This window comes from Lepidochelys olivacea (assembly GCF_965140295.1).
Source record: "Lepidochelys olivacea isolate rLepOli2 genome assembly, chromosome: 2".
Taxonomy (NCBI): Eukaryota; Metazoa; Chordata; order Testudines; family Cheloniidae; genus Lepidochelys; species Lepidochelys olivacea.
This window is the reverse complement of record NC_140412.1, coordinates 266,489,462-266,513,756: the sequence shown is the minus strand read 5'-3', so window position 1 is coordinate 266,513,756 and position 24,295 is coordinate 266,489,462. Positions and strand designations below refer to the sequence as shown.

At 47.0% G+C, this 24,295-nt stretch overlaps 1 protein-coding gene across 1 annotated transcript in view; it reads right to left on the bottom strand.

Moving 5' to 3' along the window:
- The window catches only part of LOC311516802 (uncharacterized protein), a 59,907-nt gene that overhangs the window by 31,642 nt on the left and 3,970 nt on the right, over positions 1–24,295 (bottom strand). Inside the window, exon 2 of the mRNA XM_084621138.1 lies at positions 22,524–22,624. Within this exon, the coding sequence (XP_084477264.1) occupies positions 22,524–22,549 (26 nt within the window). The 5' untranslated portion in view covers positions 22,550–22,624. The remainder of the gene's footprint in view (positions 1–22,523; positions 22,625–24,295) is intronic.

Here is a 24,295-nt window from a genome sequence, read left to right as displayed (position 1 = left end):
GTAAGGGCACTTTCATGGAACTTTGTGACTTGCTTTCCCCTGCCCTGAGGTGCAAGAATACCAAGATGAGAGCAGCCCTCACAGTTGAGAAGCGAGTGGCAATAGCCCTGTGGAAGCTTGCAACACCAGACAGCTACCGGTCAGTTGGGAATCCATTTGGAGTGGGCAAATCTACTGTGGGGGCTGCTGTGATGCAAGTAGCCAACGCAACCAAAGATCTGCTGATATCAAGGGTAGTGACCCTGGGAAATGTGCAGGTCATAGTGGATGGCTTTGCTGCAATGGGATTCCCTAACTGTGGTGGGGCCATAGATGGAACCCATGTCCCTATCTTGGCACCGGAGCACCAAGCCGGCGAGTACACAAACCGCAAGGGGTACTTTTCAATAGTGCTGCCAGCACTGGTGGATCACAAGGGACATTTCACCAACATCAATGTGGGATGGCCAGGAAAGATACATGATGCTCGCATCTTCAGGAACTCTGGTCTGTTTCAAAAGCTGCAGGAAGGGACTTTATTCCCAGACCAGAAAATAACCACTGGGGATGTTGAAATGCCTATAGTTATCCTTGGGGACCCAGCCTACCCCTTAATGTCATGGCTCATGAAGCCATACACAGGCAGCCTGGACAGTATTCAGGAGCTGTTCAACTACAGGCTGAGCAAGTGCAGAATGGTGGTAGAATGTGCATTTGGACATTTAAAAGTGCGCTGGCGCAGTTTACTGACTCGGTTAGACCTCAGTGAAACCAATATTCCCACTGTTATTACTGCTTGCTGTGCGCTCCACAATATCTGTGAGAGTAAGGGGGAGACGTTTATGGCGGGGTGGGAGGTTGAGGCAAATCGCCTGGCTGCTGGTTACACACAGCCAGACACCAGGGCGGTTAGAAGAGTACAGGAGGGCGCGGTGCGCATCAGAGAAGCTTTGAAAACCAGTTTCATGACAGGCCAGGCTACGGTGTGAAAGTTCTGTTTGTTTCTCCTTGATGAAACCCCCCGCCCCCTTGGTTCACTCTACTTCCCTGTAAGCTAACCACCCTCCCCACCTCCCTTCGACCACCGCTTGCAGAGGCAATAAAGTCATTGTTGCTTCACATTCATGTATTCTTTATTCATTCATCACACAAATAGGGGGATAACTACCAAGGTAGCCCAGAAGGGGTGGTGGAGGTGAGAAGCACCAGGAGGGGTGGTGGAGGAGTAAAGGACAAGGCCACACAGCACTTTAAAAGTTTAAAAGTTATTGAATGCCAGCCTTCTGTTGCTTGGGCAATCCTCTGGGGTGGAGTGGCTGGGAGGCCGGAGGCCCCCTCACCACGTTCTTGGGCGTCTGGGTGAGGAGGCTATGGAACTTGGGGAGGAGGGCGGTTGGTTAAACAGGGGCTGTAGCGGTGGTCTGTGTTCCTGCTGCCTTTCCTGCAGCTCAACCATACACTGGAGCATATTGGTTTGATCCTCCAGCAGCCTCAGCATTGAATCCTGCCTCCTCTCATCATGCTGCCGCCACCTTTCAGTTTCAGCCCTCTCTTCAGCCTGGCACTTACTCTCTTCAGCCCGCCACCTCTCCTCCCGGTCATTTTGTGCTTTCCTGCACTCCAACATTGTCTGCCTCCACGCATTCGTCTGTGCTCTGTCAGTGTGGGAGGACAGCATGAGCTCAGAGAACATTTCATCACGAGTGCATTTTTTTTTTTGCCTTCTAATCTTCACTAGCCTCTGGGAAGGAGAAGATCCAGTGATCCTTGAAACACATGCAGCTGGTGGAGAAAAAAAAAGGGGGATAGTGGTATATAAAAAGACACATTTTATAGAACAATGGGTACATTCTTTCACGGTAAACCTTGCTGTTGACATTACATACACAGCACATGTGCTTTCGTTCCAAGGTCACATTTTGCCTCCCCCCAGCGCGTGGCTAACCCCTCCTCCTTCCCCGTGGCTAACAGTGGGGAACATTTCTGTTCAGCCACAGGCAAACAGCCCAGCAGGAATGGGCACCTCTGAATGTCCCCTTAAGAAAAGCACCCTATTTCAACCAGCTGACCATGAATGATATCACTCTCCTGAGGATAACACAGAGAGATAAAGAACGGATGTTGTTTGAACGCCAGCAAACATACACTGCAATGCTTTCATAGAATCATAGAATCATAGAATATCAGGGTTGGAAGGGACCCCAGAAGGTCATCTAGTCCAACCCCCTGCTCGAAGCAGGACCAATTCCCAGTTAAATCATCCCAGCCAGGGCTTTCTCAAGCCTGACCTTAAAAACCTCTAAGGAAGGAGATTCTACCACCTCCCTAGGTAACGCATTCCAGTGTTTCACCACCCTCTTAGTGAAAAAGTTTTTCCTAATATCCAATCTAAACCTCCCCCACTGCAACTTGAGACCATTACTCCTCGTTCTGTCATCTGCTACCATTGAGAACAGTCTAGAGCCATCCTCTTTGGAACCCCCTTTCAGGTAGTTGAAAGCAGCTATCAAATCCCCCCTCATTCTTCTCTTCTGCAGGCTAAACAATCCCAGCTCCCTCAGCCTCTCCTCATAACTCATGTGTTCCAGACCCCTAATCATTTTTGTTGCCCTTCGCTGGACTCTCTCCAATTTATCCACAGGCAAACAGGCTTTGTTCTACAGTGATTCCCGAGTACGTGCTACTGGCCTGGAGTGGTAAAGTGTCCTACCATGGTTGATGGAATAAGGCTGCCCTCCCCAGAAACCTTTTGCAAAGGCTTTGGGAGTATATCCAGGAGAGCCACGAATGCCAGCGCAAATTAATCATTAAACATGCTTGCTTTTAAACCATGTATAGTATTTTAAAAGGTACACTCACCAGAAGTCCCTTCTCCGCCCGGTGGGTCCGGGAGGCAGCCTTGGGTGGGTTTGGGGAGTACTGGCTCCAGGTCCAGGGTGAGAAACAGTTCCTGGCTGTCAGGAAAACTGGTTTCTCCACTTGCTTGCTGTGAGCTATCATCTTCCTTGTCCCCAAAACCTGCTTCCGTGTTGCCTCCATCTCCATTGAAGGAGTCAAACAAGACGGCTGGGGTAGTGGTTGCTGAACCCCCTAAAATGGCATGCAGCTCATTATAGAAGCGGCATGTTTGGGGCTCGGACCCGGAGTGGCTGTTCGCCTCTCTGGTTTTCTGGTAGGCTTACCTCAGCTCCTTCAGTTTCACGCGGCACTGCTTCGGGTCCCTGTTATGGCCTCTGTCCTTCATGCCCTGGGAGATTTTGACAAATGTTTTGGCATTTCGAAAACTGGAACGGAGTTTTGATAGCACGGATTCCTCTCCCCATATAGTGATCAGATCCTGTACCTCCCGTTCGGTCCATGCTGGATCTGTTTTGTGATTCTGGGACTCCATCATGGTCCCCTCTGCTGATGAGCTCTGCATGGTCACCTTCAGCTTGCCATGCTGGCCAAACAGGAAACTGAAATTCAGAAGTTCGCAGGCCTTTTCCTGTCTACCTGGCCAGTGCATCTGAGTTGAGAGTGTTGTCCAGAGCGGTCACAATGGAGCACTCTGGGATAGCTCCCGGAGGCTAATACCGTCTAATTGTGTCCACAGTACCCCAAATTTGACCCAGCAAGGCCGATTTCAGCGCTAATCCTCTTGTCGGGAGTGGAGTAAGGAAATCGATTTTAAGAACCCTTTAAGTCAGAAAAAAGGGCTTCGTTATGTGGACAGGTGCAGGTTTAAAATCGATTTAACACTAAATTCAACCACAACTCCTAGTGTAGACCAGGTCTCAGTGCACCAGAAGTCACAACTTGACCTTTTCGTCATAAATCAAAGTGTGGTGAAAGTCAAATTTTTTCTTGATAATGCCTTAGTATTCCCATTTATCATTTTCAGATAAAGGTAGTGGATTCAAGATATGGCTGGAGGAGGAGTCAATGCAAAGGGGACAAGATTGCAGCCTAAGCATAATGAAGAAGAGGAAGAGAGTGCCACTTGGCAAATTTCTATTTGACAGGAAAAATAATTGTTTTTGAGATTGTGTATAACACAGGCCTCCTGCAGGCGCTTACAGGGGATCTGCAGAGTGGGTGAAAAAGGTGGTGTTCCTCTTTTTGTTTCTTTATGATATATAAGAAAGACTGAAAGGACAGGATTAATTTTAAGTCTGCTTGCTTGTATATTGTTGCTTGCTGACATGAAGAAGAGCTCTGTGTAAGTTTGCTTCTCTTACCAACAGAACTTGGTCCATTAAGAGAGAGATTACCTCATCCACTTTCTATCTGCTTTCACATTACAAATGTAGCTCGACTGCACTGTTGAGTTTTTGTGCCTGTGTTTTGGTTTCCCCCCCCCCACCCCCGGAAGATTGAAGGACAATTGGACAAGCGGCACAATTCTGAGATTGCAAGAACCAAAAGAGTGAAAGCTGAGCAAATGAGAGTGAGAGGGGTTTTCAGTAAGATGGTTTAAAAAAGTTCTTTGTTTGTGGTAACACCAATGCATGAATTAATCACAGTATTTCAAAAATGCTGGGCTGGAAGGGACCTTGAGAGGTCAGCTAGTCCAGCCCCCAGCGCTGAGGCAGGACCAAGTAAACTTCGACCACCCCTGACAGGTCCAACCTGTTCTTAAAAACGTCTAAATGACGGTGATCCCACAACCTGCCTTGGAAGCCTGTTCCAGAGCTCTTTACAGTTAGAAAGTTTTTTCTAATGTCTAACCTAACTCTCCCTTGCTGCAGATTAAGCCGATTGTTTCTTGTTCTACCTTCAGCAGATATGGAGAACAATTGATGACAGTCCTCTTATAGCAGCCCTTAAGATACTTTGAAGCCTGTGATCAGGTCCCCTCCACAATCGTCTTTTCTCAAGACTAAATAGGCCCAGTTTTTTAATCTTCCCTTGGAGGTCAAGTTTTTTTAAACCTTTTACCATTTTTATTGCTCTCCTCTGGACTCTCTCCAGTTTGTCCAAATCTTTCCTGAAGTGTGGTACTCACAATTGGTCACAGTACTCCAGCTGAGGCCTCACCAGTGCCAAGCAGAGCAGGACAGTTACCTCCTATTAATACACCCCAGAACGATACTAGCCACTTATTCCCCATTTTGTAGATGTTCATTTGATTTTTCCTTTCTAAGTGCAGTACTTTACACTGGTCTTTACTGAATTTCAGCTTGTTGATTTCAGACTAATTTCTCTAATTTGTCAGGATCATTTTGAATTGTAATCCAGTCTCCAAAGTGCTTGCAATCCCTCTCAGTGTGGTGTCATCCACATATTTTATAAGATACTCTCCAGTCCATTATTCATATTGTTAATAAAAATATTGACTAGTAGTGAACCCAAGACAGACACCTGTGGGACCCAATTAGATACATCCCCCCAGTTTGACAGTGAACTGTTGATTACTTTTTGAGTACAGTCTTTCAACTAGCTGTGCACCCACCTTATAGTAATTTCATCTACATGACATTCTAATAAGCAAACGTGATGTGGAATGGTGTCAAAAACCTTACTAAAAATCAAGACTATCATGCCTACCATCCTATCCAGTAGACCAGTAACCCCATGAAAGAAGGAAATGAGGTTGGTTTGGCATGATTTGTTCTTTACAAACATGCTGACTATTCCTTATAACCCCATTATCCTTTAGATGCTTACAAATGGATTGTTTAACAATGTATCAGTATTTTTCCAGGTACTGAAGTTAGGCTGACTGGTCTAATGTTTCCCAGGTCCTCTTTGATCCCCTTTTTAAAGATAGGTACTAAGCTTGTCCTTCTCCAGTCTTCTGGGACCTCACCCATCCTTTGCTAGTTCTTGCAAATAATCACTGACGGTTCCAAGATTGCTTCAGCTAGTTCCTTAAGTATGCTAGGGTGAATTTTGTCAGGTCCTGCTGACTTGACTACACCTAATTTAGCTAAATATTCTTTAATCTGCTCTTTCCCTATTCTGGCTTGCGTTCTTTCTGCCTAATATCTGAGGGTATGTCTACACTACGAAATTAGGTCGAATTTATAGAAGTTGTTTTTTTAGAAATCGCTTTTATGTATTCGAGTGTGTGTGTCCCCACAGAAAATGCTCTAAGTGCATTAAGTGCATTAACTCGGCGGAGCGCTTCCACAGTACCGAGGCAAGCGTCGACTTCCGGAGCGTTGCACTGTGGATAGCTATCCCACAGTTCCCGCACTCTCCGCTGCCCATTGGAATTCTGGGTTGATATCCCAATGCCTGATGGGGCTAAAACATTGTCGTGGGTGGTTCTGGGTACATATCGTCAGGCCCCCGTTCCCTCCCTCCCCCCGTGAAAGCAAGGGCAGACAATCATTTCGCGCCTTTTTTCCTGAGTTACCTGTGCAGACGCCATACCACGGCAAGCATGGAGCCCGCTCAGGTAACCGTCACCCTATGTCTCCTGGGTGCTGGCAGACGCGGTACGGCTTTGCTGCACAGTAGCAGCAACCCATTGCCTTCTGGCAGCAGACGGTGCAATACGATTGGTAGTCGTCCTCGTCGTGTCCGAGGTGCTCCTGGCCACGTCGGCTGGGAGCGCCTGGGCAGACATGAGTGCAGGGACTAAATTTGGAGTGACTTGACCAGGTCATTCTCTTTAGTCCTGCAGTCCTATTGAACCGTCTTATGGTGAGCGGGCAGGCGATACGGACTGCTAGCAGTCGTACTGTACCATCTTCTGCCAGGCAGGCAAGAGATGAGGATTGCTAGCAGTCATATTGTACCATCTTATGCCAGGCAGGCAAGAGATGAAGATGGCTAGCAGTCGTACTGTACCATCTTCTGCCAAGCAGCCATGAGATGTGGATGGCATGCAGTCCTTCTGCACCGTCTGCTGCCAGCCAAAGATGTAAAAGATAGATGGAGTGGGTCAGAACAAGAAATAGACCAGATTTGTTTTGTACTCATTTTCCTCCTCCCCTGTCTAGATCACACTGCAGTCACTCACAGAGAAGGTGCAGCGAGGTAAATCTAGCCATGTATCAATCAGAGGCCAGGCTAACCTCCTTGTTCCAATAACAACGATAACTTAGGTGCACCATTTCTTATTGGAACCCTCCGTGCAGTCCTGCCTGAAATACTCCTTGATGTACAGGCACACCCTTTGTTGATTTTAGCTCCCTGAAGCCAACCCTGTAAGCCGTGTCGTCAGTCGCCCCTCCCTCCATCAGAGCAACGGCAGACAATCGTTCCGCGCCTTTTTTCTGTGCGGACGCCATACCAAGGCAAGCATGGAGGCCGCTGAGCTCATTTTGGCAATTAGGAGCACATCAACCACCACACGCATTATCCAGCAGTATATGCAGCACCAGAACATGGCAACGCGATACCGGGCGAGGAGGCGACGTCAGCGCGGTCCCGTGAGCGATCAGGACATGGACACAGATTTCTCTGAAAGCATGGGCCCTGACAATGCATGCATCATGGTGCTAATGGGGCAGGTTCATGCTGTGGAACGCCGATTCTGGGCTTGGGAAACAAGCACAGACTGGTGGGACCGCATAGTGTTGCACGTCTGGGACGATTCCCAGTGGCTGCGAAACTTTCGCATGCGTAAGGGCACTTTCATGGAACTTTGTGACTTGCTTTCCCCTGCCCTGAGGCGCATGAATACCAAGATGAGAGCAGCCCTCACAGTCGAGAAGCGAGTGGCGATAGCCCTGTGGAAGCTTGCAATGCCAGACAGCTACCGGTCAGTTGGGAATCAATTTGGAGTGGGCAAATCTACTGTGGGGGCTGCTGTGATGCAAGTAGCTCACGCAATCAAAGATCTGCTGATATCAAGGGTAGTGACCCTGGGAAATGTGCAGGTCATAGTGGATGGCTTTGCTGCAATGGGATTCCCTAACTGTGGTGGGGCTATAGACGGAACCCATATCCCTATCTTGGCACCGGAGCACCAAGCCGCCGAGTACATAAACCGCAAGGGGTACTTTTCGATAGTGCTGCAAGCTCTGGTGGATCACAAGGGACGTTTCACCAACATCAACGTGGGATGGCCGGGAAAGGTGCATGATGCTCACATCTTCAGGAACTCTGGTCTGTTTCAAAAGCTGCAGGAAGGGACTTTATTCCCAGACCAGAAAATAACTGTTGGGGATGTTGAAATGCCTATATGTATCCTTGGGGACCCAGCCTACCCCTTAATGCCATGGCTCATGAAGCCGTACACAGGCAGCCTGGACAGTATTCAGGAGCTGTTCAACTACAGGCTGAGCAAGTGCAGAATGGTGGTAGAATGTGCATTTGGACGTTTAAAGGCGCGCTGGCGCAGTTTACTGACTCGCTTAGACCTCAGCGAAACCAATATTCCCACTGTTATTACTGCTTGCTGTGTGCTCCACAATATCTGTGAGAGTAAGGGGGAGACGTTTATGGCGGGGTGGGAGGCTGAGGCAAATCGCCTAGCTGCTGGTTACGCGCAGCCAGACACCAGGGCGGTTAGAAGAGCACAGGAGGGTGCGGTACGCATCAGAGAAGCTTTGAAAACCAGTTTCATGACAGGCCAGGCTACGGTGTGAAAGTTCTGTTTGTTTCTCCTTGATGAAACCCCCCGCCCCTTGGTTCACTCTACTTCCCTGTAAGCTAACCACCCTCCCCTCCTCCCTTTAATCACCGCTTGCAGAGGCAATAAAGTCATTGCTGCTTCACAGTCATGCATTCGTTATTCATTCATCACACAAATAGGGAGATGACTACCAAGGTATCCCAGGAGGGGTGGTGAAGGAGGGAAGGAAAATGCCACACAGCACTTTAAGCACAGCACTTTAAAAGTTTACAACTTTAAAATTTATTGAATGACAGCCTTCTTTTTTTTGGGCAATCCTCTGTGGTGGAGTGGCTGGTTGGCCGGAGCCCCCCCACCGCATTCTTGGGCGTCTGGGTGTGGAGGCTATGGAACTTGGGGAGGAGGGCGGTTGGTTACAGAGGGGCAGCAGTGGCAGTCTGTGCTCCAGCTGCCTTTGCTGCAGCTCAACCATACACTGGAGCATTCTGGTTTGGTCCTGCAGCAGCCTCAGCATTGAATCCTGCCTCCTCTCATCACGCTGCCGCCACATTTGAGCTTCAGCCCTGTCTTCAGCCCGCCACTTACTCTCTTCAGCCCGCCACTTACTCTCTTCAGCCCGCCACTTACTCTCTTCAGCCCGCCACCACTCCTCCCGGTCATTTTGTGCTTTCCTGCACTCTGACATTATTTGCCTCCACGCATTCGTCTGTGCTCTGTCAGTGTGGGAGGACAGCATGAGCTCGGAGAACATTTCATCTCGAGTGCATTTTTTTTTCTTTCTAAGCTTCACTAGCCTCTGGGAAGGAGAAGATCCTGTGATCATTGAAACACATGCAGCTGGTGGAGAAAAAAAAAGGGACAGCGGTATTTAAAAAGACACATTTTATAAAACAGTCGCTACACTCTTTCAGGGTAAACCTTGCTGTTAACATTACATACATAGCACATGTGCTTTCGTTACAAGGTCGCATTTTGCCTCCTCCCACCGCGTGACTACCCCCTCAACCTTCCCCCCTCCCTGTGACTAACAGCGGCGAACATTTCTGTTCAGCCACAGGCAAACAGCCCAGCAGGAACGGGCACCTCTGAGTGTCCCTGAAGAAAAGCACTATTTCAACCAGGTGACCATGAATTATATCTCACTCTCCTGAGGATAACACAGAGAGATAAAGAACGGATTTTGGTTGAATGCCAGCAAACATACACTGCAATGCTTTGTTCTACAGTGATTCCCGAGTACGTGTTACTGGCCTGGAGTGGTAAAGTGTCCTACCATGAAGGACGAAATAAGGCTGCCCTCCCCAGAAACCTTTTGCAAAGGCTTTAGGACTACATCTAGGAGAACCGCAAATGCCAGGGCAAAGTAATCCTTTCACATGCTTGCTTTTAAACCATGTATAGCATTTTAAAAGGTACACTCACCAGAGGTCCCTTCTCCGCCTGTTGGGTCCAGGAGGCAGCCTTGGGTGGGTTCGGGGGGTACTGGCTCCAGGTCTAGGGTGAGAAACAGTTCCTGGCTGTCGGGAAAACCGGTTTCTCCGCTTGCTTGCTGTGAGCCATCTACAACCTCCTCCTCCTCCTCATCTTCTTCGTCCCCAAAACCTGCTTCCATATTGCCTCCATCTCCATTGAAGGAGTCAAACAACACGGCTGGGGTAGTGGTGGCTGAACCCCCTAAAATGGCATGCAGCTCATCATAGAAGCGGCATGTTTGGGGCTCTGACCCAGAGCGGCTGTTCGCCTCTCTGGTTTTCTGGTAGGCTTGCCTCAGCTCCTTCAGTTTCACGCGGCACTGCTTCGGGTCCCTGTTATGGCCTCTGTCCTTCATGCCCTGGGAGATTTTAACAAATGTTTTGGCATTTCGAAAACTGGAACGGAGTTCTGATAGCACGGATTCCTCTCCCCAAACAGCGATCAGATCCCGTACCTCCCGTTCGGTCCATGCTGGAGCTCTTTTGCGATTCTGGGACTCCATCATGGTCACCTGTGCTGATGAGCTCTGCATGGTCACCTGCAGCTTGCCACGCTGGCCAAACAGGAAATGAGATTCAAAAGTTTGCGGTTCTTTTCCTGTCTATCTGACCAGTGCATCTGAGTTGAGAGTGCTGTCCAGAGCGGTCAGAATGGAGCACTCTGGGATAGCTCCCGGAGGCCAATACCATCGAATTGTGTCCACAGTACCCCAAATTCGAGCTGGGAACGTCGATTTAAGCGCTAATCCACTTGTCAGGGGTGGAGTAAGGAAATCGATTTTAAGAGCCCTTTAAGTCGAAATAAAGGGCTTCACTGTGTGGACGGGTGCAGGTTTAAATCGATTTAACGTTGCTAAATTCGACCTAAAGTCCTAGTGTAGACCAGGGCTGAGAGAAAAGATCCCTTTGTTGAAGATTCAATATCCTTTCTATTAAGAACTAAGAAAACCGCAGCGCCAGTTCTCTGGAGTTCCAAAGTGTCCTCCAGCGGACAGTTCTAAGGTACAATAAACCTAGCAGGAAACAAAAATTAACAAAACCCTTCCAAGTCCTCTGTATACATTAAAATAAGTGAAAAAAAGAGGGCACAAACCCATTTTATCATCCTCTATAGGTCACCTTTAGAATTTCCCTCAGGCTGTATGTTCCCACGGTTAACTCACGTAAAACAATGGATGTCTGTTTGCAGTCCTAGCAGAGGATTTTCAACTGCATTCAGTGTTGGCCCCAATCTGCTGCCATTGAAGTCAGTGGTAAAACTCCCACTGCCTTCACTAGGAGCAGAATTAGGTGAAGGCGGAGTGTATTTTTTAAAATGCCACCCTTCAAGCTTTGATGAAATAACCAATTTTAAGAAGTGCACACATTAAACTTGCTTCAGAGTAACAGCCGTGTTAGTCTGTATTCGCAAAAAGAAAAGGAGTACTTGTGGCACCTTAGAGACTAACCAATTTATTTGAGCATGAGCTTTCGTGAGCTACAGCTCACTTCATCGGATGCATACTGTGGAAAGTGTAGAAGATCTTTTTATACACACAAAGCATGAAAAAATACCTCCCCTCTCCCCACTCTCCTGCTGGTAATAGCTTATCTAAAGTGATCACTCTCCTTACAATGTGTATGATAATCAAGGTGGGCCATTTCCAGCACAAATCCAGGGTTTAACAAGAACGTCAGGGGCGGGGGTAGGAAAAAAAACAAGGGGAAATAGGTTACCTTGCATAATGACTGAGCCACTCCCAGTCTCTATTCAAGCCTAAGTTAATTGTATCCAGTTTGCAAATTAATTCCAATTCAGCAGTCTCTCGCTGGAGTCTGGATTTGAAGTTTTTTTGTTGTAATATCGCAACTTTCATGTCTGTAATCGCGTGACCAGAGAGACTGAAATGTTCTCCGACTGGTTTATGAATATTATAATTCTTGACATCTGATTTGTGTCCATTTATTCTTTTACGTAGAGCTGTCCAGTTTGACCAATGTCCATGGCAGAGGGGCATTGCTGGCACATGATGGCATATATCACATTGGTGGATGTGCAGGTGAACGAGCCTCTGATAGTGTGGCTGATGTTATTAGGCCCTGTGATGGTGTCCCCTGAATAGATATGTGGGCACAGTTGGCAACGGGCTTTGTTGCAAGGATAGGTTCCTGGGTTAGTGGTTCTGTTGTGTGGTATGTGGTTGCTGGTGAGTATTTGCTTCAGGTTGGGGAGCTGTCTGTAGGCAAGGACTGGCCTGTCTCCCAAGATTTGTGAGAGTGTTGGATCATCCTTCAGGATAGGTTGTAGATCCTTAATAATGCATTGGAGGGGTTTTAGTTGGGGGCTGAAAGTGACGGCTAGTGGCGTTCTGTTATTTTCTTTCTTAGGCCTGTCCTGTAGTAGGTGACTTCTGGGAACTCTTCTGGCTCTATCAATCTGTTTCTTCACTTCCTCAGGTGGGTATTGTAGTTGTAAGAATGCTTGATAGAGATCTTGTAGGTGTTTGTCTCTGTCTGAGGGGTTGGAGCAAATGCGGTTGTATCGTAGAGCTTGGCTGTAGACGATGGATCGTGTGGTGTGGTCAGGGTGAAAGCTGGAGGTATGTAGGTAGGAATAGCGGTCAGTAGGTTTCCAGTATAGGGTGGTGTTTATATGACCATCATTTATTAGCATTGTAGTGTCCAGGAAGTGGATGTCTTGTGTGGACTGGACCAGGCTGAGGTTGATGGTGGGATGGAAATTGTTGAAATCATGGTGGAATTCCTCAAAGGCTTCTTTTCCATGGGTCCAGATGATGAAGATGTCATCAATGTAGCACAAGTAGAGTAGGGGCGTTCGGGGACGAGAGCTGAGGAAGCATTGTTCTAAGTCAGCCATAAAAATATTGGCATACTGTGGGGCCATGCGGGTACCCATAGCAGTGCCGCTGATTTGAAGGTATACATTGTCCCCAAATGTAAAATAGTTATGGGTAAGGACAAAGTCACAAAGTTCAGCCACCAGGTTAGCCGTGACATTATTGGGGATAGTGTTCTTGACAGCTTGTAGTCCATCTTTGTGTGGAATGTTGGTGTAGAGGGCTCTTGTTTTTTCTTACCCCCCCCCCCCAAAAACGTTCATGTTAAACCCTGGATTTGTGCTGGAAATGGCCCACCTTGATCATCATACACATTGTAAGAAGAGTGGTCACTTTAGATAAGCTATTACCATCAGGAGAGTGGGTTTGTGTGTGTGTATGGGGGGGGGAGGGGAAGGGGGAGAGAAAACCTGGATTTGTGCTGGAAATGGCCCACCTTGATTATCATACACATTGTAAGAAGAGTGATCACTTTAGATAAGCTATTACCAGCAGGAGAGTGGCGTGGGGGGGAGGTATTTTTTCATGCTTTGTGTGTATAAAAAGATCTTCTACACTTTCCACAGTATGCATCCGATGAAGTGAGCTGTAGCTCACGAAAGCTTATGCTCAAATAAATTGGTTAGTCTCTAAGGTGCCACAGGTACTCCTTTTCATTAAACTTGCTGTTACTCTGATTCTCTCTCTAACCAATACCCAAGTACAACATTATCCTAACACTTCCTATCCCAACCAGGCCAAATCACCACCTTTGTTTCCTCCATCAATAGTTCATTATTCTTCAGTCTGAACCCCCCCTGCCAATTTACTCCTCATTCCCCTCCACTGCTGAGAAGGAAGCTATGTTCTTCCACCTCTGAGAGATGGGGCGGAGGGTGTGGGGAGAAGTAAGAGGATGTCGCTAGTCACGCTTCCACTCACCGATGGCACAAGTGTCCAGCACCCCCCCATTTTGTTGTTTGCTTCTTCTTGGACCAATTGGCACTTCCAGCAGTCATAGGACTTTCTGATCCAACATTTTTCAATCTTCATTTAAGGAGGGACATTGCCCTACATTTTTCTCACTGTTTAAAACACTCTAACCTCAGAAAAGACTTGGTTTTCCCCCCCTATTTCTAATCAATGAGAGGCTAATCTAAATTACAATTGAATATAAGGAAAGCCAAGAAACTGGATGTTCACATCATCTTTTGGCATATTAATTAGTCAAAACTGTTAGGCTTAATTTAGTGAACTGTGGCACAATCACATTAGAATAGTGTTATTTGCTCACTACAACCACTACAGTTAATAGCCTATAAATGAGCCTTTCCTTTATAATAATCCATTTCCAAAGGCTTATTATTTTGCTGTAAAAATTGAGTCCACACTGAATCGTTACACTTAAGATCTCAGCCTGGGAAAAGCTTCTTTACAAACTGTCCTACGTATCCCTTTGGGGCTTTGAGTTATTGCATGTAAAAAAAAAATTAATCTTATTTTGTGCTTACAACTCAGCTGTGGCCGCTAAGATTCTTACCAAATTTGGCAGGGCGTGTTAGTCTATAAAAGTGCCCCTGCGTTTAACAAGCAAAGAGTGACTTCAACATCAAACAGCCACTGAAAGCAAAAAAAACAATCCAAATATGTAGTGACTGTTAGTTATCCCTATCTGATGATGGTTCAATTTTTTATATGCTGTAACTTGGTGACTTCACTCCAGTTCCAGTTGGATTGGTATCCACAGGCACACAAAAAAGTGGGTACCCTGTTGGCAGAGGTCAGTTGAATTGCCTAGTACCAAATGGGTCATGGAACCCATACTATGATTTTACCCCTTGTGACGGAGTCCACTCACCACAGCAGCGCCTCCTGCTGGTCATCACAGGGATTAGCTCTGCTAGCCAGTACTCCCTCTGGTGGCGCCACTCCTGTCATCTTCTCCGCCTGCAGACTTCACTCAGTCCAAGTACCGTAGTGTCCTCTTCATGACTCAGCCCTCCAGCCATGTCACCATCTGCAGTTATCCCCTTCTGGGAGGAGGGGAATTAGTATCACAGTCCAAATCCTGACAGGTTTCAGTATCCTGCCACTTCCCCAGTGGCAAGCGGGGTGGGGGGGGGGACACCTGGGGCCCCCCACTACTCTGGGTCCCACCCAAGAACCCTGTGGATAGCAGCCTCCTGCTGCATCTCTTTAACCTCCGTCTCTGCTGCTTCAATTCCCTGGGCCACTTCCCCACGGCCCCAGCACCTTCTTCGCCCTCTTCCCTGGGCATTCAGCCAGCAAGTGCCAGCAGCCAGCAAGGAGCTCCCTCTTGTTCCCCTGGTCCCTGCCAGCAAGTGCTCTCTCTGAGGTGCTACCAGTTCTCAGCCCCTCAGGGACACAGTCGTCACTTCCTGAGCACCCAGCAGCCACTAACCCTGATCTTCCCTGCAGCTCCCTTTTATGTGAGCCCACTAAGCCCTGATTGGCTGCTTCCTGCACAGCCTCCCTAGGCTGCTTGGAGGATTCACCTTCACTGCTCCTTTCTGGGCCAGGGTGGCAGGCCCATGAGGCATCCATTAACTCTTTCTTCTCCAGTGTGGGTTGAACACCCCATCACACCCCCACTGATGCTCCCTCCAGAACATGGTTAAGGCACATTGCCAGTGTCTTTCAAATGCCACTCACTGTCATGTTGTGGTGGGTGAGGGCCCCCTTGAGTCCTCACTAGATCACAATTTGGGCTGCTCACAGAGTCCTTCCCTGCTTGTGGCATATAAGGGATTCTCCAAACAAAAAGGTTCTTTCCCCTCTCCGTCCCCTGGGAGAGGGAGAATCAGAATAAAAGAAAGGCAAAGGTGGTCAGTTTCTCAGGCAGTCTTTTAGTCACCCCTTTGGGGTTCAGCTTATCTGCAGATTCTAGTGGCCTTGGTCAGGGTTAGGGTTTGCCTCCAGCCCCTCTTTTTGCTCACCCCCATTTTATACTTGGTCTATGAAGCCTCAGGGGCAGCAGGTCTGCAACTGTCTTCCTCTTTGCTGATCTATCCCTGTCGCCAGCTGTCTCTGAGGCACAGCCTTCTTCCCCTAGCTGCCCCTTTTCTGGTGGCATGCTTTCCTTTTCATCTCTCCAGGCACAGCAACCTTTACAGGTGCGTCTGCTTAGTGCTGGCTGAGCCCATAAGAGCTCATTAGCCTCCTCTGAGAATGCCCCCTCACAATCCTACCCCTCAAGTTGGAAAGGCCATCTTAAGGCTGGTCATCTTCATCTCTGATTTCCTGCTGAAAGAAATCGGTACTAGTATGGTCTTTTCCCTCCCAGTGCTGCACTTTGAGACTATAGGGTTGTAGTACAAGGTACCATCGCATTATACGCAGGTTCGCGTCTTTTATGATATGGAGCCAACATAGGGGGGCTTGATCTGTGGTCAAGGAGAAGGGGCTGCTCAGAATCCACCGCCCACTAATTTGCCTCCTCTTCAACAACTGAGTAGGCCTTTTCCTTTAGGGAAGAGCTTCATGCTCAGGCATAGGATTGGGTATTCCTCCCCTCTGAAGTCCTGTGAGAGCATGGCACTGGGACAGACACCTGAGGCATCTGTGTGCAATATGAATTCATGGTGGGAAAACAATAAGGGCTGAAGAGCAAGGGCATCTGGCACAGTCGTGTTTGCTGCTCGTTAAAAGCTTCCTCACTGTTCCCACTGTATCGGATCTTCTCTGAGCTGTTGCCTTTTATGAGGTCTGTAAGGAGGGCTCCAAATGAGGCGAAGCCGGGGATAAACTTCCAGTAATACCCTGTCAGGCCAAGAAAATGCCTCACTTGTCTGGGGAACTGGGCATCCGTTAGGACCTGTACCGTGTCGATCCCTGGTTTCATAAGGCTTCCCGCGATGCAGCACCCCAAATAGGTTACTTCAGTCGTGGCTATTCAACATTTTGCGGGGTTGGCTGCAAGACCTGTGTCTCAAAGGGCTTTTAACACTGCCTTTAAGTGCTGTAGATGGTCTCCCCAAGTAGGACTGTAAACAACATCATCTAGGTTGGCAACAGCATACTGATGATGCGGACTGGGGATCCTATTCATAAGTTGGAAAGTTGCAGCAGCCCCATGGAGGCTGAAAGGCCTCGTGTCGAACTGGAAATAACTGAACGAGTTTGCGAAAGCAGTTTTCTTCTGTGAGGATGGGGACAGAGCGATCTGCCAATAACCTTTTGTCAGGTCAATAGTGCTCAGATACTTTGCTGGTCCCATAACTCCTCTACCCTTGGCATCGGGTAGGCACCAAACGTCAAAATGGAATTAACCTTCCTGAAATCTATGCAAAACCAAACTGTCCAGTTTGGGAATTAGAACTATAGGGATCTCCCATTCATTTACGGACTTCCTAATTATCCTCATCTCCAGCATTGTTCATATGTGTCCCACATCCTCCATGGGAACGGTAGAGGCTTCTCTCTGACTAGCTGGCCCGAGGTGATCTCTAGGTGGCATTGGAATGTGTTCCCCCACGGAGTGCGAGGAGGAAATACAGTTCCAAAGTCACTGGTCAATTGGAGGAGTTGCTTCTTCTGTGCAGGGGTACAGGCACTGGTGTCACTTCTTGGCCACTGGGTACTTGGGGCCCTAATTTGGGCTCTGTGAGGGAGGGAATTATCAGCAGGGCCTCTTTTGTCTTCCAAGGTTTAATAAGATTCACGTGATAAATTTTAGTTTTCTTCTTTCTACCTGGCAGTTTTGTCTCATAGTCCACTGGCCCTGCTTGTCTAACAGCTTCAAATGGACCCTGCCACTGGGCCATTAATTTTGACTCAGCTGAGGAAGCCATACAATGATCCAGTCATCAAGGTAGGTCTGTAGTTGTGCCCCTTAATTATAATTTTGTTCCTGAGTATGTTGGGCCTTTCTCAAATTCTCTCTTGCAAATACTCCTAGATTCCCAAGTCATTCCCTTACTTGTAAGACATATTGGGTTGCACTTAAGTTGCCTATTCCCTGTTCCTCTCAGCCCTCTCGTAACAAGGCCAAGAATTCCCTGTGGTTGGCAGCCATAGAGTACTTGAAGGGACAGAACCCTGTGGAGGCCTGCAGCACCTTCCTTAGGGAAATCAGGATTGGCAGGAGTAGCTGGTCCTAGTGCTTAGGGTATTTACTAACGAAGTGTCTCAACATTCTCTTCAGAGTCTCATTAAATTGCTCCACTAGGCCATCTGTCTGCAGGTGGTACATTGAGGTTTTCAGGGACACAACCTTCAGAAGGGAGCCTAATTTGCACATCAACAGGGAGGTGAAGTTAGTCCCTTGATCCAGTACTATTTTGTGGGGAAATCCCACACGTGAGAAGAGCTTCAGGAGCTCTGGGGCTATCACTGTAGGTTTCACAGCATGAAGAGGAACAGCCTCCACATACCTGGCTGCTTAGTTCACAATAACTAATATGTACCTGTGCCCTGATGCCGTTCTTTCCAGAGACCCTGACAGTGACAGTGTTCAGAGGTTCTTTCAAGGGGCATCTCAGTCAAGGGCAGAGGGACCACGGATGCCTTCAGAGTCCTGTCATTGTTGGCTAGCGAGCACTCCGGACATGAGGCACAGTATTCCCTCACCTCCTGATGCATGCAAGGCCAGCAGAACCGGATTAGTACCCGTGCCATTGTCATCTCTCTTCCCAGTGCACAGGATGTTGTGCACAAGCTGCAACACTGTCTAGTGATACTTGCGTGGCACCAGCAGTTCTGTCTTCACTATCACAATTTGCTGATCCCTTTCGATTTGATAAAGCTGCTTTTTTCTCAAGCACAAAGTGCGGATACTGCTTGACCCGCTGAGGCTCTGTTACTTCCCCATTTACCGAGGTCAGCTGGTCATATGCATGACTCAGCGTAGGATCATTTCTCTGTTCCTGCACTAAACTCCCACCCTACAAGAGAGCTTCCAGGTCCGGACTGATTGCCTCTTCTGTCCCTTGAAGGATAGATGATCATACTGCTCAGGATGTTCCCTCCTCAGGGTCTTCTGCTTCCCCGAGGTTTACCATGCTCTGGGGCGCCTGCTGCAATGAATGACCCGTATCCCTGTTCCCTGGACAGATCTGTTTGTCAATGTTTATTGAAAAAAACAAAGGACAATCATAGACCAGGAGTATGGGGTAGGCTGATCCTTCAGCTAGAGCTACTTCTTTCACCTTGGTAGGCATCCCCAGTGTTAGTCACAGACATTGGCTGTGGTATGTTTTCACATCGCCCTGTATACACTATAAGTGGACTGACTTTGTATGAGTGTTGTCCTCTCCTATTAGGGAGGCTTGAACCACCATCTGACTACAGCTGGAGTCCAAGAGTCCTTGAACTATCACTATCAACTTAGCAGGGAGTCCTTTTCCGTGTGCGGGTTTCTGTTGTCCAGCCCTGGGCATATCCACTTTCCAAAAAAGGGCATTTGTTTCATGTGTCCTGTCTGCCCACAGGAGTAGCCAATTATCCGGCTGGCGCTGCCTGTACTTTTCCTAGCTGGGGGTGAACTCAGTCGTGGAGCAGTGGCCAAACCCTGTTCTACAGATTCTATTTCAATTGTTTGAGGTGCTTGGCAGTCCCACTGGCGGTGGTGGGTGTGAGCCCAACTCCCTTGGACTTCCCATGGTCTAAGGGGCTCTCTGACCTTCTGGAAGGACACCCTCAGGGTTGGACTCCTCAGAGTGGGTGTTACTGGTTTGAGGTCACCCTCCCAGGTGTCACTCCAGTCCATCCTGTGAACTGCCAAGGCCCTGGGGGACTCTGTCTCTAGCAATCCCTCAGATTCCAGAAAGTCCTCCATCACCACACCACATCTAACAATGTCCCAGGGCAGTGCTGTAATAACCACTTTCTGCCTTTTACTGGTAATATCCTTATTGTTTGGTCACAATTGCCTTAGCTACTTGGGCCCCAGAAGGTCTTCTGGATGGAGCCACTTCCAAAGGTGTCGCCTCAAATGCTGCGCTACTATCCGGGGTCTGGCCTTTTTGGGGTAGATCTTGGATCAAAATATTGCCAATGGGTTTCCCTCAGGAGTGTCCAAATAGTCCAAAATGGCAAACCTTACTTGTTTATAGCCCTTAGCCTCCTCTAAGTCCAGGCTACAGTAGGTCTGCCTGTGCCAGACCAGTCAAGTGCGAAACTAAAAAGCCCACTGCTGAGAGGGCCACAGAGATGCTAGTGCCACTCTCTCAAATGTAACTAAAAAGGCCAGGATCATCGTCTGGTCCCATCTTGGTTAGCTTCACAGGTACAGGTGGGGGACCCACCTCAGCAGAAGTGTGACCCACTGGTACTCTGTGGGGGGGTATAGGGCCAACACTATCTGTTGTATCATTTCCTTGTATAACTCCTGCTGCTGAGTCTTCAGTTCCCTCAGCAGCTGTTGCTGTTGCGTAGTTGGAACTTGCTGTCGGGTAGCCCACTGCTGCAGCAATTGCTGCCGGAACTGTCACTGCTGAGCCCCACGCTGCTGTCGCATGTCCGCTAGCCATCTACACCACTGCTCAGGTTCCATCTTGCTCAGAACTGCTAAGCTCAGTAAATACCCTTATATCAGGTGTAGTTATGCCCACATTCTTCACCACTTGAGGTGGGTGAGGGACCCTTTGGGCTGCTCACAGAGTCCTTCCCTGCTTGTGGCATACAAGGGATTTTCCAAACAAAAAGGTTCTTTCCCCTCTCCGTCCCTGGGAGACTGAGAATCAGAATAAAAGAAAGGCAAAGGTGGTCAGTTTCTCAGGCAATCTTTTGGTCACCCCTTTGGAGTTCAGCTTATCTGCAGGCTCTAGTGTCCTTGACTAGGGTTAGGGTCTGCCTCCAGCCCCTCTTTCTGGTTACCCCCCACTTTATACCTGGTCCATGAAGTCTCAGGGGAAGAAGAGTCTGCAAATGTCTTCCTCTTTGCTGCTCTATCCTTGTAGGCCACTTTCTCCAAGGCCTCTGCCCTAGTCACATCCCCTTCCTGTGGCAGGCTTTCCCTTTTTAAGCTTCCGGGCACAGCAAGTCTTACAGGTGTGTCTGGATAGTGCTGGCTGAGCCCATAGAGTGTGGGTGCGCACCCTCACACATGTCCTGTGGAGTACCTGTTCTGAAGAAAGCTTCAGTTCAAGGCTGTCTCTCTGGCTGCTTTTGTCAGGCAGCTGTGTTTCTTAAAAGGGTATATATGAACATGAGTACGGTGACTAAATGCACTTCAAAAATACAGTTAAAACTCACATATGTATATAAAGCAAAGCAGCAACTGCCAGTCTCAGGGCCCTGGGACCTTCCATTCTAAGCGTGTCACAAGTTTCAAATAGTCTGGTTCTGACTGATATGACGTATATGATTTGTGTGTCTGCTTTAATTTGCCATTTCCCCCCACAGGGCAACTACCACAGCACCATTAGTATGTCACATAACACCATACTCAAACCTGATGGTTGTGAAGAACCACTGGCTATTGACAGTCGAAAGAGTGGTGGGACTGTGGGACAAAGTACAGACAGAAAGCCTGCAAATGTCAGGGACAGTGCGGTCTTGAGAAGGAATAAAATGAATAAAGACACTGGGCCAAAAGGGCATAGAGCAGAGAGATACAGAAATACAGGCACCTCTGGGCCACACACTATTATTTGGTCAACACCAAGAACGTGCTTGGTGCTGCACAGCACATAGAAAGAAAGAGTGCCTGCCCCAAGGAACATACAGTCCAAGGCCTCAATCCTGCTAACGCTTACGCCTGTGCTTAACTTTAAGCATGTGAAGAGCCAAGTGATGTCTCATATGCTTAAAGTTATTATAACCACCTCTCGTGATGTTCTAGGTCTCAGAACATTTGGTGTTTTTCTTAAAGTGCCAGTTCCTGTGAATAAAGAAAATCTGAGCTTTTTATTTTTTTTTTTGGCTAAGAATTTTTTAGGCCTCTTGATTGTGGAGAAAAGCTTGAAAAAGTGAAACCTAAAGGCTCGAAAACCAGAAGGCAATTCAAAAGAACCTCAGACTTTTTTTTTTTTTTAAATAATCTCATGATTTTTGAACACTTGGTGTTGGCAGCACTGAATTAAGCAAGTGCATAAGTGTTTGCAGGGCTTAAAAGAAGACGAGGTACGCTAGGAAATTCGGAGGTAAACGTGATTTTTTTTTTAAACTAAATCTACATCTTGTGCTTAAATACTAATCCCAATATTATGTTTATTCACCACACAAAATCTTGCTGCACCATTTTTCTATATGCACAGGAGACTGCCAGGAGAACCATGAGAACAAAGTATTATCATCTTAAGAAAACATTTTAAAATTCTGTATTCATTTTTTTATTGACAGAGTTTTTATACAAAGAGAGAAAATGAGACCAGGCTCTGGAAACAGAGAGAGAAAGCAAGTGGGGGCAATGAAGGCAGCTGGAGAGACACAGAACTGCTGCAGCAGTCAGAAAACATGTCCAGAGTCTGAGGTCAATCAACAAGGTGTAAATCCACAATAACTCCAATGGAGATACACAGACAGTGGTAACAGATCAGAATATGGACTTAGAAGAAAAGGCACAATGAGCATTTTAAACCATAAAAAAGGAACATAAAATATTCATTAGACAGTTTCTGGTAAAAATATTTTACCTCGGATTTAGGAAGCTATTCTGTATGGAGTCCAATATTAAACCATAAGTACAATCAATTGGACACGACAGTAACAAATGCTATCTCCTGCACGTCACCAACTCTCCTTATTTTATTGCAATTGATAAACATGATACTTGGCACTAACCTTAAAGCCCTTGCTTCCTGAGTCATGTGAATATCCAAGACCCTTAGCTGTCATGGTTGCAGAAAAGAGCTTGACAACGTGACTAAAGTGTAACCTAAGGACTAAAAAAACAGAAGGTAAAGATAGAGAATCCAATTTTTTTTTTAAATCTCATGATTTTTAAGCCAATCTAATAATTGGGGTTTGACCCATGATTTTTAAATGTCTGCGGTTGGCAATACTGCTCCTATTATGCAAGCACATAGGGTTCTGAAGCTCAATAAAAATCTGTCTAATCATACCAGTGACTACAGAGTACAATTAGGACAACAGCCCTGCGCTAGCCCTACCTCAGCAGTTTGTCTGGGGAGATGTTGCCTGTAGTGAATATTGTTTAATTCATTTTGGACAAGGTACCTAATGGCCTTCAGGCACAGAGCACTAGGGTAACTGTGTGAGCTGATTTCTGCTGCCCATGCAAAGCCCCTCTGAAGTCCATGGGACTCCACATGGATGCAGGATTCTGCAAAGACAGAGCTCATTGGAGGATCGATGCCTAAAATATTAAAAAGTTGAGTTATCAAAGTAACAGATAATGAAGTTCTAATTACAGCCCAGGAAAAGTGACAACAATAAATTCCGTTATGTACTGGCTTAATGGTTTGCAGGAGTAGAGTCTACATGTGTACAGGATCAAGCTCCTAACGATTACCGCTGGTTGAATAGCTGTGAAAATATTGTCCGATGTTGACAAATGTTATTTCTCAAGTCAGTTATTCATATTAAATCAGCTATAAAGATGACCAAATACTTAAAAAAGTGATTTGTCAAATAACAACAAATACCAGCATCAAGTCATATATTCCAGCAGCTGACTAAGATTTCAATTCTGCAAACTTAACTTTAAGCACACAAGTAACACCTAATAGGGGGCCTAGTGGTGATGTTACACAGACCAGAGAAAAACATCATTTAACTAGTAGATCCCAGGCTGGGTTCTTCACACTAACCGAAGAAACAACTTTTCATTCATAAATTGAATACATTTCACCTAGAAATTGTTGACATAACTATAGAAGCCCATAATTCCTTTTTTCAACAGTCACTTTTCAGAATGAGTTGACTAACTTATAAGGGAAAGCTTTATTAGTGACACCACACAAGTGAAAGACAGTACTTATATCACTGTGGGAAATAATGATGCAGAGAATCTTTTCCCATGGGTAAGCCTATTTCAAAGAAGCAACACCTAAATGCTTTACTATTCAGCCTAAATAACCTGCTGGGTTACCTCTGACTTCCTTTTTATCACCCCACAGCTATTGGCAGTAGACCCTGGGCATAACACAGGTGGTGACTTACCACGGCTTCTTGTTAGCCCCAATAAAAGGGGAGAGCAGCCAGCCTCCCTCCCCCTAGGGAAATCAAAGACCCAGCTGTGTACTAGCACAGCAATAGGGCATATACTGAGGGAACGTTACATCAGGTAAGAGGATTAATAAATTCTACTGTATGGGCTTATTTTAGAAAAATAATTTATTAAAAGTTGGGGTTACTTTCATGTCCCCATAACCAACCACCAATGGGCGATTTAAAAACTCATCCTCCTAAGCCTGATTGAAGAGTCCCTTAATTTAAGAGATCCTCGAAGTTAAAATACAGTTGAAATAAAACATTTGAATTGGATGGGCCCAAATACAGTGTAGTCTACTGGGAACTCTTTCCCCAGCTGTAGACAACACAGGCAGCCTAAAGTCACTTTTGGTGGCATATCCACTGTCCTTGATCACATT